The sequence below is a fragment of the Solanum tuberosum genome, unplaced genomic scaffold (genome assembly GCF_000226075.1).
Source record: "Solanum tuberosum cultivar DM 1-3 516 R44 unplaced genomic scaffold, SolTub_3.0 scf00099, whole genome shotgun sequence".
Classification (NCBI taxonomy): Eukaryota; Viridiplantae; Streptophyta; class Magnoliopsida; order Solanales; family Solanaceae; genus Solanum; species Solanum tuberosum.
This window is the reverse complement of record NW_006239023.1, coordinates 170,927-185,917: the sequence shown is the minus strand read 5'-3', so window position 1 is coordinate 185,917 and position 14,991 is coordinate 170,927. Positions and strand designations below refer to the sequence as shown.

The following is a 14,991-nucleotide window of genomic DNA, read 5'->3' as shown; positions in this document are numbered from 1 at the left end:
GAATGAGTAACGATACAAGTGAAATTTGACTTCAACTTAATTTAAAATAAACTTGAAACCAACTCATACATGTACTGCAATTCCCAAGGGACTTACCACTGGCCTGAATCATTATCTTACTACTAATTTGAATCATAATCTGCATTAGTAAAAATACATGCTGTAGTTATTTACTTCTTGGAACAAGAATGATGGGGCAGTTAGTCAGAAAAATTGGTGGAAACTTGTCCCTGCTTGCATATGGTGGACCATTTGGAAGAGAGGAACTATAGAGTTTTTGAAATAATTTTGTGGAGAAAATCAAGATGAATTGTATATTTTTGGTGTAAAGAAAGCTATGCTGAGGAGGTTGAATCACTAGTTGACATGATAGGATCCTTGTGAAAGCAGTACCTAAGCTTGGTTGGGATTTTGTAAAGTCTTCTTCACTGATATGGTGTAATTTAAAATATATGTGTATATATATAGTCATTACCAGTTTCAATTTTTTTTTATTTCTGCAAGGCCTGAGCTGGTTTATTAATTACTGCACAATTCACAGTTTAAGTCTTTCCGTTTTCTGTCTTGAACCATGTCTTTTTAAGCTCAACTTTTTCATTTATCCTGTGTTTCTCTTCCATGCTGACTTTATTATTCCTTTCAGATCCATCATCATGCTCTGTTTCTCTTACTGTTCCATCAGTATTTGAAAGCTCAAAAAAGTCAATATCTGCTTGTACACTATATCATGATAAAGGTCCTGAACCTTGGCTCAGGAAGACTAGTACTGATGCTTGGCTTTCTTCTGGCATGGGGGAGGCAATTGATGGTGCCGATGGGGTAACCCAGGATCAGGGTGATGTATATTGTGTTGTTTGTTATGAAAATGGCACTCTTGAAATATTTGATGTTCCCAATTTTACTTGTGTTTTCTCTGTTGATAAATTCATTTCTGGGAGGACCTACCTTGTTGACACTTTTATGCAAGACTCGGTCAATGGTCTTCATGCACATTCAAAGAATACTGAGGATGTAATCCGACCTGGACAGAAAGAGAATAGTAAGGACGTGAAGATAAACGTGGTGGAGTTGATGATGCATAGATGGATAGGGAAACATTCCCGCCCTTTTCTTTTTGGGATATTGGCTGATGGGACGATTCTAAGTTACCATGCATATGTTTTTGAAGGTTCAGAGAATTCTTCTAAAGTTGAGGGATCTGTTTCATCACAGAATTCCATTAGTCTTAGTAGTACAAATGCATCTAGGCTCAGAAATTTAAGATTTGTTCGGGTTCCAGTAGACAATTATGCAAGGGAAGAGATGCCATCTGGAACCCAATTACAGCGAATGAATGTTTATAAGAATATTGGTGGTTCTCAAGGAATATTTCTCACCGGATCAAGGCCATCTTGGTTCATGGTGTTTCGTGAACGACTTAGAATACATCCACAGGTTATTGTTAACTTACTTCCATGTGTATTTCACATATTGTTGTTGTTGTTTTCTTGGTAGAGTAGAGAGGTTGGTGAAATTAGATTAAGTTGATGCCCGTTTATGCTGGTTATTTGTGGTGCCTGGGTGAGGAATGAACCAGGAAATCATGGTCTTGCCTTGAAGCAACTTTCCTGGCACCACAACCATTTAATGTACCTGTAACCTTTGATGTCTAAGTTAAAAACTTTCACCTTGGGTCATTTACCTGTTATGTACTCTTCTTGACAAGTACTGCTTTGTTGCTGCAGCTGTGTGATGGACCTATTGTTGCCTTCACTGTCCTTCACAATGTTAACTGTAATCACGGACTTATATATGTTACAGCCCTGGTACGGTAATGAAATTGTGCTTCTTCTGACTTTCATGTGTCTGTGCTAATGTAGTTCTGGATTGCTTTTTGTCACTGCAGGGAACTTTAAAGATTTGTCAACTTCCATCTTTCCTGTCCTATGACAACTATTGGCCAGTGCAAAAGGTGGGAATTCATTTTTGTAGACCAGTTAAACAATTTTCTTTTCCTTTTTACTCCCTCCTTCCCTATTTTTTTTTTTGGATCAAGTAAAAAAAAGAAATATTTTTTTTTTTTTCTTTTTGAAATGGGTAACTTGTATTCCTCAGCATTAAGGGCTATGCTGGCCACCACCTCCAAAAAGCATTAACAGAGGAGAGAAAAAAACAAAACAAAAAACAGAAATACTTACAAAGAAACTACAAAATCAACTAATTGGATTTCCTCTTCTATATTTTGTTCTTTACACCAAAACCGAAGTAATTACTTTCCATTTAATCTTCTGTATTGAGCATTCTTTTCCTTCAAAATCCTCTGATTCCTTTCCTTCCAAATATTCCACCAGATACAAGCAGGTACTGTCCTCCACCACTTCTTTTGACTCTTGCTGCCCCCCCTTCTGATCCAACAACTCAATAAATCTGATGTGTGTTCTGGCATACACCAGTTTAGGCTTGCTAAATTGAAGAATAAAGCCCATACTTGTGTTGTTACTTTGCAATGCAAAAATAAGTGTTTGTTGGTTTCCAGTGCCTCTTTGCATAGTAAGCATCTAGAGGCTATGTTGATGCCCCTTTTCTGTAATGCTTCATGAGTCAAACAGGCTCTCCTAGCTATCAACCAGACAAAACACTTCACTTTAGTGGGAGCCACACTCTTCCAAACAACACTCCATGGCCCTGTTTTCCTTCCTCCAGTTACCGATAGACCCCACTTGTACAATCTGTTGACAGAGAATCTTCCATCTGGGTGTTGTCTCCATAATAGACTGTCTGTATCCAAATTAGTGCTTGGAAAGCTTTCTATCATATTCAGTAGTTCAATTACCCCTTCTATCTCCCAGTCATTTAACAACCTTCTAAATACCAAATTCCACCCTTGTTGAGACCACAACTCACTGATTTTGCTATCCGGATGATAGAGTAAAGTCCAGGAAACAAATTTTGAAGAGATCCTTGATCAATCCAGTCTTCTTTCCAGAATAAAACCTTACCCCCCCTCCCAACTTTAACGTTTGTAGTAACTTTTAGAGTCGACCAAAAGCTTCTGATATTCCTCCAAACTCCAACTCCGTAAGTGGTTGTTACTTCATCTGAACAACATTCCCCTTCTTGACCGAATTTGTGTTGTATCACCTCTTTCCATAGTGCATGCTCCTCTTGGTTGTACCTCCATAGCCACTTGCTTACCAGACTTTTGTTATGTAACATGAGCTTCCTTACTCCCAAACCCCCATAATTCCTCCCTTGTTGAACTTCTGCCCATTTTACTAAACTGAAACTGCTCTCAATTTTATTTCATTGCCAGAGGAAATTCCTTCTCAAAGCATCTAGAATTTTGACCACCTCACCAGGTATAGGGAAAAGGGACATCACATTAGTTGGTAAGGAATCTAGTATGGAGTTTATTAAAATGACTACCTCCCAATGAAAGGTATTGAGACTTCCAAAGTGCCAACTTCCTCTCGGTCTTCTTAATAATTCCATCCCAAATAGTAATGGCTTTATGGTTTGCCCCCAATGGCATGCCTAGATAGACTGTTGGTAGCTTCTCTACCTTGCACCTCAAGATGTTTGCTAGTGTTTGTATCTGTTGAACTTCTTTTACAACTTCTTTTACAGGAAAGATACGGCTTTTTCTCCAGTTAACCTTGAGTCCAGAACAAGCCTCAAAAACTACCAGAATCACCCTTAAATAGCATAGCTGTTCCTGGTTTGCTTCACAAAACACTATTGTATCATCAGCATACAGTGAATGTGTCATCTCCATACTCTCGTTTGCCCTGTTTCTTATATTGAAACCTCATATCCAATTATTTTCCAACGCTTTCCTCATTAAACTGTCAAATCCCTCCATAGCTATAATAAAAAGGAACGGAGATAGAGGATCCCCCTGTTTAAGTCCTCTTTCTGCAGGAAAAAAACTTACGGGTTCTCCATTAACAAGGATGGAGAACCTGGTGGTTTTAATACAAAAGTCTATCCAACCGAGCCATCTATTTCCAAATCCCATTTGTCTAAGTGTGTTGATCAGGAACTTCCAATTTAAATGGTCATATGCTTTCTCAATATCCAACTTGCACATAACCACCGGTACGTCTCCTCTAATTCTAGTGTCAATACACTTACTAGCAATTAAAGCAACATCCATTATCTGTCTACCTTTAATGAAGGCCATCTGATGTTTGTTCACAAGCTTGCTTATCACCCTCTTCAATCTTTCTGCTAGAACCTTGGCTATGATTTTGTACACCCCTGTGATCAAACTAATTGGTCTAAAATCTCTCAGATCATTTGCCCCCACCTTCTTTGGAATCAAAGCTACAAATGTAGCATTAAAACTTTTTTCAAATTTCTGTTGAGTGTGGAAGTTGTGGAAGGTCAACATTAAGTCCTCCTTTATAGTTTCCCAGAAAGTTTGAAAAAAAATCAATGTGTAACCATCTGGGCCAGGTGCCTTGTCTGCTGCACACATTTTGATCCCTTCTAACACCTCTTCCTCTTCAAACCTTCTTGTAAGCCATTGTTGCTCCTCCACAGTAATAGTTTGAACATAAAAAATATTCAAATCTGGACGCCAACTTTCAGATTCTTTGTAAAAATTTTGATAGAAATCCACAATGGACCTCTTAATCTCCATAGAATTAGAGGACATAACCCCATCGATCATCAAAGAATCTATAGTGTTGATTCTCTTACGCTCAGTGGCAATTCTGTGGAAATATGTCATTCTGTGGAAATACTTTGTGTTCTTGTCACCCTCTTTGATCCACTGAATTCTGGATCTCTGTCTCTAATGGATTTCTTCATTTCTAGCCGTTTGTTCATACTCCATGGCCCATTGTGCTTTCATCATTAACTCATCATCAGTAAGAGGTCTGGCCTCTTGTATGATTTCCAAACTTCCAATTTGCTCCAGAAGTTGGTCCTTTCTAGCCCTCCAACTCCAGTTACCTTTATTCTCCTTGCTCCATTCCTTGAGTTTTACTTTCAAAAGACTCAATTTTGTTGTTAACTTAAAGTCTGCTCTTCCTGTCACATTAAAAGAATTCCACCAGTCTTGTACTTTGGATTTGAACCCCTCCACATTCAGCCACCATTTTTCAAACTTGAAATATGATCTGTTGAAGACCTCATCCCCACATGACAACAAAATTGGATTATGGTCAGAACCCAAACTAGGCAAGGAACTCTGTATGATTTGATTAAACAATTCGTCCCAAGGAAATGAATGCATGAATCTGTCGATCCGTGATGCATTTCTATGATTTGACCCTCCTCTCCAAGTGTAAGATCCTCCAAATAAAGGGGGGTCGAGTAGCTCTAGTTCATTGATACAACTAGAGAAGTCTTTCATTGCTCCTGAAAGTTTGGTATGATTTGCCTTTTCTGAAGGGAATCTAGTAGTGTTGAAATCGCCACAAACCACCCAAGGTCCTTCACAAAAGCTCTTCATTGCACCTAATTCTTCCCACAACTCATTCCTTTCATTTCTATCACATGAAGCATATACTGCTGTCTATGTTGCTCGGACTCTTCAAAAATGACACGGGTGCGGCATCAGAAGTGAAGAGTCCGTGCAACTAAGACTGCTGTAAGAAACCAAGTGAGATCTACATTAATGCCACTCAACTTGCAAGTGATCATCTGATTTCCACTCTCCACCATCTCCCCCTTCCAAGACCTTTTATCCCACATAATAATTATACTCCCTTTACTACCTAATGCCTCCATCCAAATTCCCCCCCGCCCATCTATTACCCTCTAATTGTTTACTATGATCTCCTACTGCTCCCTTTAATTTTGTCTCCACCAAAACATTGCCTATGAAAGGTTCTTATCAAGAGTTAAATGAGAAGTTTAAAGTTAAATTGTTTCCAAATATAGTAATATGATATTTTTTAGGAATAGACTAATAAGGAAATAGTGCCATATAAACTGGAATGGGGGAGTATATGTTCACATATTATTTTAAGCACTCCTTTAGTTTTTTACTCTATGCATATACAAATATTGTTTTCAAATGTCATTTTTGTTTCTAATGCTCTTTCTATGTTTTTCTATTTTAAAAAACTGCAAAAAACAAATACTTTAAAGGAAATTCAAAAGTGTTTTCTAAATTATGTCTTATTATATTGATCCTCTGGATATATTACGATTGATCTGCTTTTGATGAACTAAGGCAACACAATAATTGTGCTTGTGTCAAGTATATATATGGATATCCAATTGAGGACAGAGGTTAGAAATTTTGGGCACTTCGCATGAGAGGTTCAACAAAGATAATATGATTGTATAATGGCTAACTAATTGATTGATGAAAGTGATTACTAACTGGAAGAATTTGTGCAGTGGCCAACTAATGGATTGATTAGAGGGATTTATTAGTATAGTTTCAAAGCTAGGGATAATTGCATCTCGAGCAGTTCAACTACTGGTTAAGGAATGTCAATTATCCTATTATAAATATAGCATGTTGTTCAGCTTTTTCAATAATATGAAGAGCTCCTCCCTGCGAAAATAATTAAAATAATGCATATGAACTGTTGCTAATGTTTTCCCATTAGTTAGAGTACAAATCATTAGTACATAAAGTTGGATATTTGTTTCTCCCAATGGATATCTGAATTTTAACATTTCTCGTCTTTCTTCTCTTTTATTCTTGGGACTGGGTTGCAGATACCACTAAAGGGAACACCACATCAAGTTGCTTATTTTGCTGAGAAGAATGTTTACTCAGTTATAGTTTCAGTTCCAGTGAGTATATACTCCATCTTCTGTTATCTATTTGTGGTTTGAGATTAATGTATTAACATATGTTGTTAGGCTGGTAATATTTTGCTTTCAAGAGTTAGGCTGGTAATACAAATGCTCAGAGATGAGTCATAAAGCATACAGCAATTTGTGTACTACAGAGCTTTCCTACGCATGAATGCACAACATAGAATTGTTAGTTGACTACACTTATGGTCAGCGATCTGTGTCCCCTCCCCCCTGTCCAAACCCCCACTCACACACACATAAAAAAAAAAGAAAAAAGAGGAACTAAGATAGAAAGAAAATGTGGAAAAAACAGAGGCTAGCATTAATATTTACTGGCTTCATTTCATACAATTCTACTTATTTCCGACAGGTTCTTAAGCCATTGAATCAAGTCCTATCAACTATAGCTGATCAAGAGGTTGGTCAGCAGTTTGATCCTGATAATTTAAATTATGAAGGAAGCTATCCTATAGAAGAATTTGAGGTGCGAATTGTGGAACCAGAAAAATCTGGTGGGCTCTGGAAAACAAGGGCAAGTATTCCTATGCAAAGTTCTGAAAATGCTCTAACCGTGAGGATGGTTACTTTACTTGTGAGTTCAATTTTATTCCTCTTCTTTCTCTTTTTATTGTTTGTTTCCTTACAGAAGCTATTAAAAGAAGGGAAGAATGTAATATTGAGTACAAGCTCTCCAAAAAGGATTTCAAACTTAATTTTTTTTCTTTATAAAAAAATTCAATGTTTATTTCCTCTCTCAAACTTAGCTTGATTCAATTCTTTGAAGGTCAAGTTACCACCTTCTAGTTGGATTCTTAACATTGATAACCTCGTCTATTGAGAATAAAATATCTGGGAGGGGGGGGGGGGCATTTCTTTAATAAAAAACTACAACTTTCGGAACTCCAATTTGGAAAATACAAGATACTGTTTCTAGTGGTACATACATTCAACTCTTCTGTGCATTTTCTAAGTTGAATGTCACAATTACCTAAAGTAGAGTTTCTGAAGCTCCAGTTTCCCTTTGAAAAGCTCTCCTTGAAGTGATCTGTTTAAAAATCTTAAAGATATTTCTCACCTTTAAGTCGGAAGTGTAAATGAAAATACCATGGCAAGGAAATTTGTTGGTTCCCCTAATTGTCACTTGGTCAATTGAAATGTGACCTGGGGTATTTTGTCTCCTCCCCTTTCCAAAAGAAAGAAGAAGAAAATAAAACAAAACCTGGAGCACTACTTGAACACAACTTTGGTAGGAACATGAGGAGACTATTAAATCTTACCTTTAAAAAAGAGGAATATGTGGAGACTTTCAAAAATTAATCATTTCCTCTTTTTTTCAATGTTCTACAACAGAATACAACGACGAGAGAGAATGAAACACTTTTGGCAGTTGGAACTGCTTACGTGCAAGGGGAGGATGTGGCTGCAAGAGGGCGTGTGCTTTTGTTTTCTATAGATCGCACTGCTGATAATTCACGAACATTGGTATCTCCCACCACATGGCTTTTGGCTTCCATATTTCCTCCTTTTTTTTGGGCAAAATGAGTTGTTTTACTCTCTTCTTTTAAATGGTTTCAGGTCTCAGAAGTCTACTCAAAGGAATTAAAGGGTGCTATACCTGCTTTAGCTTCACTTCAAGGTCACTTGTTGATAGCTTCTGGTCCTAAAATTATCTTGCATAAATGGACGGGTTCTGAATTGAATGGAGTTGCCTTTTGTGATTATCCTCCACTACATGCTGTGAGCCTAAATATTGTAAGTACAATTTTTAGTGGCTTTTCCTTCACTTCTGAGGAATATTATCAGATCAAACTCCTGTTAAGGCTTAGTACTTGGGTGTTTTATTCAGTACATTTTTTCATTTCATCTAGGGAAGCTATGTAAATCATGGTTCGTTAAATTTGTAATTATTGAAGTATAAGAATGTGGATCAAAGGTAGCCGATAGCCCACCCTCTTCCGAATTTGCCTAGAGGATATAAAAGCTTATGAATATAATCTGAGATTTAATAATATAATCTCACAAGGAATAGCATAATTTCTAATCTTAAAGAGTGGTGAGTTCAACATTAAAAAAAAATGCCTAGTGCATATCCCATTTTTGCACACCAGGGTTGTGAAAATCCACAATAAGTGGCAGGGTGTGCCTAGATGAGGAGTTCCAATCATAATACTGTAAAAAGTGCATAAGATGTAGTCATGATTTGGTGAATCCAAGTGCTGCAGTTCCTATTATTCTGCATTGTTGGTAACAATTACAAAATTCAATGAGATAAATCATTTTGCAAGAGCTCAGTGTGCTTTAAAATCGTGTGCCCTGCACCCAACCCTGAGTATATGCTTAGACCAAAAACAAAGTGGAAAATAACTTGAATGAAATGTGATGAAAGGAGCAACACTCTGCTAATAGTTTCTTTTCTCTATTGAAATATTCAGATTGGTTGTCCTATATCTATTACTTGTAGTTGGACAAATATATTTGGTGGCTCAAGCTACAAAGAGAATCAAATAGACTGTTGGGGAGGAGCACATAATTTATTGTTTATTCTCTAAAACCTTGTCAATTTCCATAAATGAGGGATCTAATAGTACCTTTTCATTCATGGACAAAAGATATCAAATCATGAAAGTATTTGGAGTTCTCTTTGTTTAGTTTCCTTAAGCTTCTCACAAAAAAATATTCTGAATGTTTTCCATACCTTTTCCTTCAATGTTGTAAATCATAGGTGAAGAACTTTATTCTTCTTGGAGACATTCACAAGAGTATATCCTTCGTCAGTTGGAAAGAGCCTCAACTGAGTTTATTGGCTAAAGATTTTAGTCCGCTTGATTGTTTAGCAACAGAGTTTTTGATTGATGGTAGCACTCTCAGTCTTGTAGTTTCAGATGATCAAAAGAATGTTCAGGTATGTTGTGGTTTTATATTTTTCTGTATTGTCGATGCAATAGCGTTCGTGATAAAATACGGACCTTAGACCTAACTCAACCCCAAAAACTAGTTTAGAAGTTGAGGTTGTCCAAGACGATATAATGACAACCACCCATTTCCTCCACATACCAAGCTTACCAACCATTGCATGGACAACATAACATGGAGGCCTAACATTGAAACACACAATAACATGGATGAGCCTAGCTTTGGTACCATGATAAGAAATGAATCTTGGGCCTAACTCAACCTCAAAGCTAGCTCATAAGGTGAGGGTTGTCCAAGACCATATGAGGAGACAACCTATTACCTCTACCAATGTGGGACATGTAAACCTTGAAGGCCATTGCTCTTCTGTGAAACTTTAAGTTCGCAGAACAAGTTCACTCTAATAGCATGTGTACACCCAATGTCTAGGATTAGTTGAAAACCCATAAGTTGGTTCGCTCTAACTTTTTCATCTGATGCAAAACTTGTTGCCTATTATCTTTGTTTGAGTGGGTAAAAGTCCTACATTCATTAGCTAGCATTTGGGGTTGAGTTAGGCCCATAAGTCATATCTTTACATGGTATCACAGGTCCATTCCCGTTTGTGCTCCCGGTCCACGCTCCAGTGGGTCCTGGCCGTGAAGGGGGTTGTTAAAGTTAGTAAAAGTCCCCCATCGGTTGGGGAATGGACCGGTGGTCTCCTTATATGAACTTGGACAATCCTCCCATCATGAGCTAGCGTTTGGGGTTGAGTTAGGCTCAAGTGCCATATCTTTACAATTTTCAACTTGAGAGTTTTGTTTTATTGTTCTCTATTCAGCTCCCCCTGTACCACTTTTTTTTTTTATATTATTGTTATTCTTAACTTTTTTTGTGCTTTCTTTCCTTCGGGTTGGAGAAGGGGCTCTCACTGATTAGAAAAAGGTGGATGAGTTTGCTACGATATGACTATTCTAATGCATGAAAATGATGCAAACTAGCTTTTGCCACTGAGCATTTTGTGAGCAAATTCAATTTTGAGTCACAGAATTTTATAGTTTCTGTGGATGATATTCTAAAGTGAAGTTTGTGACCTGCAATGTAGTTATGGAAAGTATATAACTAGTCATACTTGCAATAATTATTCAGATATATGTTGGTCAGTATCACTGATCTTGCATAGCATTCTGATAATGGTATCTAGCCAAGAGGTTAATATCTTTTTTTACTTCCTACTGCCATTATCTTTAGCAATGGTTTGAAGACCTGCGGTGTTATTCAAATTTAATCAGGGGCTTTGATATCCGACTCTAATTACTTAATATTTGGTTAAATGTAGATATTCTACTATGCTCCAAAGGTGTCAGAAAGTTGGAAAGGGCAGAAGCTTCTGTCTAGGGCTGAGTTCCATGTTGGTTCTCGCATTACAAAGTTTTTACGCTTGCAGTTGCTTCCCACTACATCTGAACGAACTGCTACCACTCCTGGCTCTGATAAAACTAATCGCTTTGCTACAGTGTTTGGCACTTTAGAAGGCAGCCTTGGCTGTATAGCCCCTCTGGATGAACTTACTTTTCGTAGGCTTCAGTCCCTGCAGAAAAAGCTTGTCACTGCTGTTACCCATGTTGCTGGATTAAATCCAAGATCTTTCCGCCAGTTCCGTTCAAATGGAAAAGCTCATCGGCCTGGTCCAGACAACATAGTTGACTGTGAGCTGCTATCCCAGTAAGTAGTCTTTGGAACTATCTAGCACTTCATTTTAGTTTACTCAAATTTTGTTTTTATGTGTTGCCAACTTCCTTGTTTAGACAGTTGAGTATGTACCATATTATGTTTGGTGGTACCTTCTCAAAATAAAATTATGTTTGGTAGTGAGTGAAAAGGAAGCGTCTTGCCTTGTGATGAGATTGAAGAGCTCCATGACCATGACTACAATAATTTGTTTCTGAAGACTGGTTTGGGGTACTCTAGATCTCACACTCATTCCTACACGGACATACAAGTCTCTGACAAGATTAAAAGAGTATTTGCTAATGCATGACGTAATATACATTCAGGAAAAAAATAGATGACCTATTAAACGTGTCACAACACCAAAGCATTCATCCTAACTGGTTAGTATAACTTTCCTTTAGATGACTTTTAAGTCTCATCTTGTCATCTTCATTTCTCATAGTGTCACATTTAATGACTGGTGCATAGGGAGGTCTATGGAGGACATGATTCAATCTACCCTACTGACCTCCGAGTTTACCCTTTATATATGCTACTTATACGTTATCATATGTGATCACTTTTGATCTTGACTGGATGTTGTATGACTGCATATCGATCTCAGTAAGTTTTGTTAGAGAGTACACGTATTCTTAGTTGCGCGGACTCTTCACTTTTGATGCCGCACCTGTCTCGGATTCTTCAAAAATACACTACTTTTGGCGAATCCGACACGCACCCGTTGGCATTTTTGAAGAGTCCGAGCAACATAGCACGTATTCTTGTTTGTTTCGTAAGAGTTCTCAAAGGGATTTATAGCCTCCTAAGGGATGCACCTACTACCTTAAGATTTTGAGTTAGATGCTCCGATTCTTTCACATGGTATCAGTGCCAAACTTTGGTAAGGCCGTTTTCATAATTGTTCTTCTGTATCTACTCTTTTTACTCTGTGTTTCTCTCATCTCTTTCAATTCAAGCCCTATATAGCCACTAGATTTGCTCCAAGCTCACACCTATGCCTGTTGAGCCTACTCTCCTCTTGGCTCCAGGCTCCCTCTTGAGACATACTCTCTCTATATCTCTCCCTGAAAGTGTTCAAGTTTGTGTGTAAAATCCTAGAATAAGGTTACTTATCCCTTATTTGTTGTGTAAGGGTTTTCAAAGGATTTTATTATGTCTTGGGCTGCTTCACCCATTCCTTTAAGGTTTTGAGTTGGATACTCAGCTTTTTTTCTTAGTGCCTAAGACAATTAGCATAGAGCAGTGCCAAAACTATGCAAGGGCTTAAGTTCAAAGCACTATCAAAATATGGGTTTTAGTAGAGAGGCACAATGAAGGAAAAAATAAAAATTGTAGTATATATAATGTTTGAAAAGGAGGAGCAAGATGGCCCAGTGAGGTGCGAAAGGTTGGCGGTGATAGGCTCGAGGGGAGGTAGAGGTAAACCGAGGAAGAATTGGTGAGAGGTGATTAGACGGGATATATCACATCTTCAACTCACTGAGGACATGATCTTAGCTGGGAGAGCATGTAGGTCGATGATTAGGGAAGATGGTCAGTAAGTAGTTGAGCGTCTCCTCTTCTCCCAGTGGTAGAACAGGGTTTTAGTCTGGAGCATCTATCTGTTTCCTTACCAGTGGCATCATCCTATTCTTCAATTCTATTACTACTGTTGTTTCTTTACTTTTTTATCTTCACTATTTTTACTTTTTACTGTCAGCACTTCTCTTTCTTCAGTATTTCCATCATAGCTTTTGTCTCTTGCATTTCTTTCATACATATTCGGAAAATACTTTTCTTGAGTTGAGGGTTTATTGGAAACAACCTCTCTTCCCTACAAAGGTAGGGTTAGGGTCTTCGTATATCCCTACCCTCTACAATCATACTTGTGGGACTATACTGAGTATGTTATTGTCGTAATGCTCGAAAAGAATATAATCACAAAAAAAAAAAACAATTTTTAAGACCAGTGTAATTGAAAAACAATAATTTAAAGAAATAGATGAAGTAAAAAAGAATGTAGTTTCAGAAACCAGTTAAAATTTGGATTTAGATAAAAACATGTAGTTTTAAGTTTCTTATTAAGTTACTACTTTTCTTAAATACAATCTCTAAATTCCTTTTTCTTTTCTGATTATGTTATTGTTTAGTGTCTACATTTTAAATCATCTTATGGGTGTGTTTTAGCTTTTGAGGCCTAACATTTCCTTCCATAGTGTTGGTTTTACTATTGTTTTTTGAACTTCCTTTTGAGAATTGGTAGTTGTATTGATTAAAAAAACACCAAGAAGGTGCAAGCAAATTTTTTTACAGATCAAAAACAAAAGTATGTCCCTCTTCTTCTTAGGGATCCTATCAGATCTTGTAAGGTAAGGAGCATTAGTTTTCCAGATCTGTTTCCACTTTCCAGAAATCAAGCTATCATAGCAAGATTTTCACTGTGAATTGATATCTGATTTTACTTTTTTCTAAGTCCTTGGTAGCAGTTTACCATCATTGCCTCTGGACTCAGAGGACACTGTGCTTGCTTCTAGCATTACAGAAAGTCTATGTATGTCAGGTAACAACTTTTTGAGAGGAGCATGACCTATCCATTAGTTAGTTATTCCAGAAAGAGATAATCCTCCCATCCCCAACTTTGAAACTAATGATGTCCATAAATTGTTGCCACTGATTCCAGATGTTTATCTAAACCCCAACACCATAAGGGATGTTTATAGTTTTAGTATCCAGGGGCAATCAACTCCATACTCCTCGCTAATTACTTCTTCCATAAATCTTTTTCTTCAGATATGAACCTACACATCCGTTTCATCATCTAGCTGATGTTGATGTTCTGTTGCTTTAGATTCCTAATTTTCAGTCCCTGCTCCTTTTTACTAGCTATAAAATAATGGTCCATTTTACTAGGTGAAATGTCCTCTTTCCCCTTGCCATAAGAACTCCCTTTGTTTATCCAAAGTCCAAATTTTTTTTAGTCCAGCACATCATTTATCAGTACTAGTCTACCCCTCAATGGCAAGTATTGACTCTTCCACCTTGCCAATCTATCCTCGCATCTTTCCAGTACCCCTTTCCAAATTTCTGATGCTTTGTTCTTAGCTCTCACAATAAAAACCCAAATAAGTAGGGACGTGATCCTACATCAAACCCCAATGCATTTGCAAGCATGCCAGATTTTCAACTTCCTTAACAGGAAAGATTAGACTTCTGCCAAATGTGATGGCGCCCTGAGATTGCTTCAAAAACTGTGACAATAACTCTGAAGTGTCTAAGCTGCTCCACGGTTGCACCACACATAACTAATGTATCATCAAGATAGTTAGATGGAACTTCCAAGCCATTCTGTTCATTATTTGAAGCTCTGAACTACCATTATGTTTAGCAGTCTTGAGCATATTTCTGAAGCGTTCCATTACCAAGATAAATAAGAAAGGGAATTGGATCCCCTTGTCTCAAACAGGGGAACTATTCACTAATACAGAATGTCTAGTGGTGCTTATGCAAAAGGCGATTCATGTATTCCACTTTCTCCCAAAGCTCATTGATGCCAGAAACTTAAGTACGAAGCTCCATTCCCCCCCCCCCCCCCCCCCCCCCTAACCCCCCCCACCCACCCTCACCCACCCCCACCCCTCC

General features: G+C 37.7%; 1 protein-coding gene across 1 annotated transcript in view; it reads left to right on the top strand.

Annotated features, from left to right (window-relative positions):
* LOC102605072 (cleavage and polyadenylation specificity factor subunit 1) overlaps nucleotides 1-14,991 on the top strand; it is a 54,793-nt gene that overhangs the window by 37,531 nt on the left and 2,271 nt on the right. Inside the window, exons 17-25 of the mRNA XM_006347995.2 lie at nucleotides 644-1,434; nucleotides 1,725-1,805; nucleotides 1,886-1,951; nucleotides 6,664-6,741; nucleotides 7,118-7,339; nucleotides 8,098-8,229; nucleotides 8,323-8,499; nucleotides 9,470-9,649; nucleotides 10,979-11,364. Coding sequence (XP_006348057.1) covers nucleotides 644-1,434; nucleotides 1,725-1,805; nucleotides 1,886-1,951; nucleotides 6,664-6,741; nucleotides 7,118-7,339; nucleotides 8,098-8,229; nucleotides 8,323-8,499; nucleotides 9,470-9,649; nucleotides 10,979-11,364 — 2,113 coding nt within the window. The remainder of the gene's footprint in view (nucleotides 1-643; nucleotides 1,435-1,724; nucleotides 1,806-1,885; nucleotides 1,952-6,663; nucleotides 6,742-7,117; nucleotides 7,340-8,097; nucleotides 8,230-8,322; nucleotides 8,500-9,469; nucleotides 9,650-10,978; nucleotides 11,365-14,991) is intronic.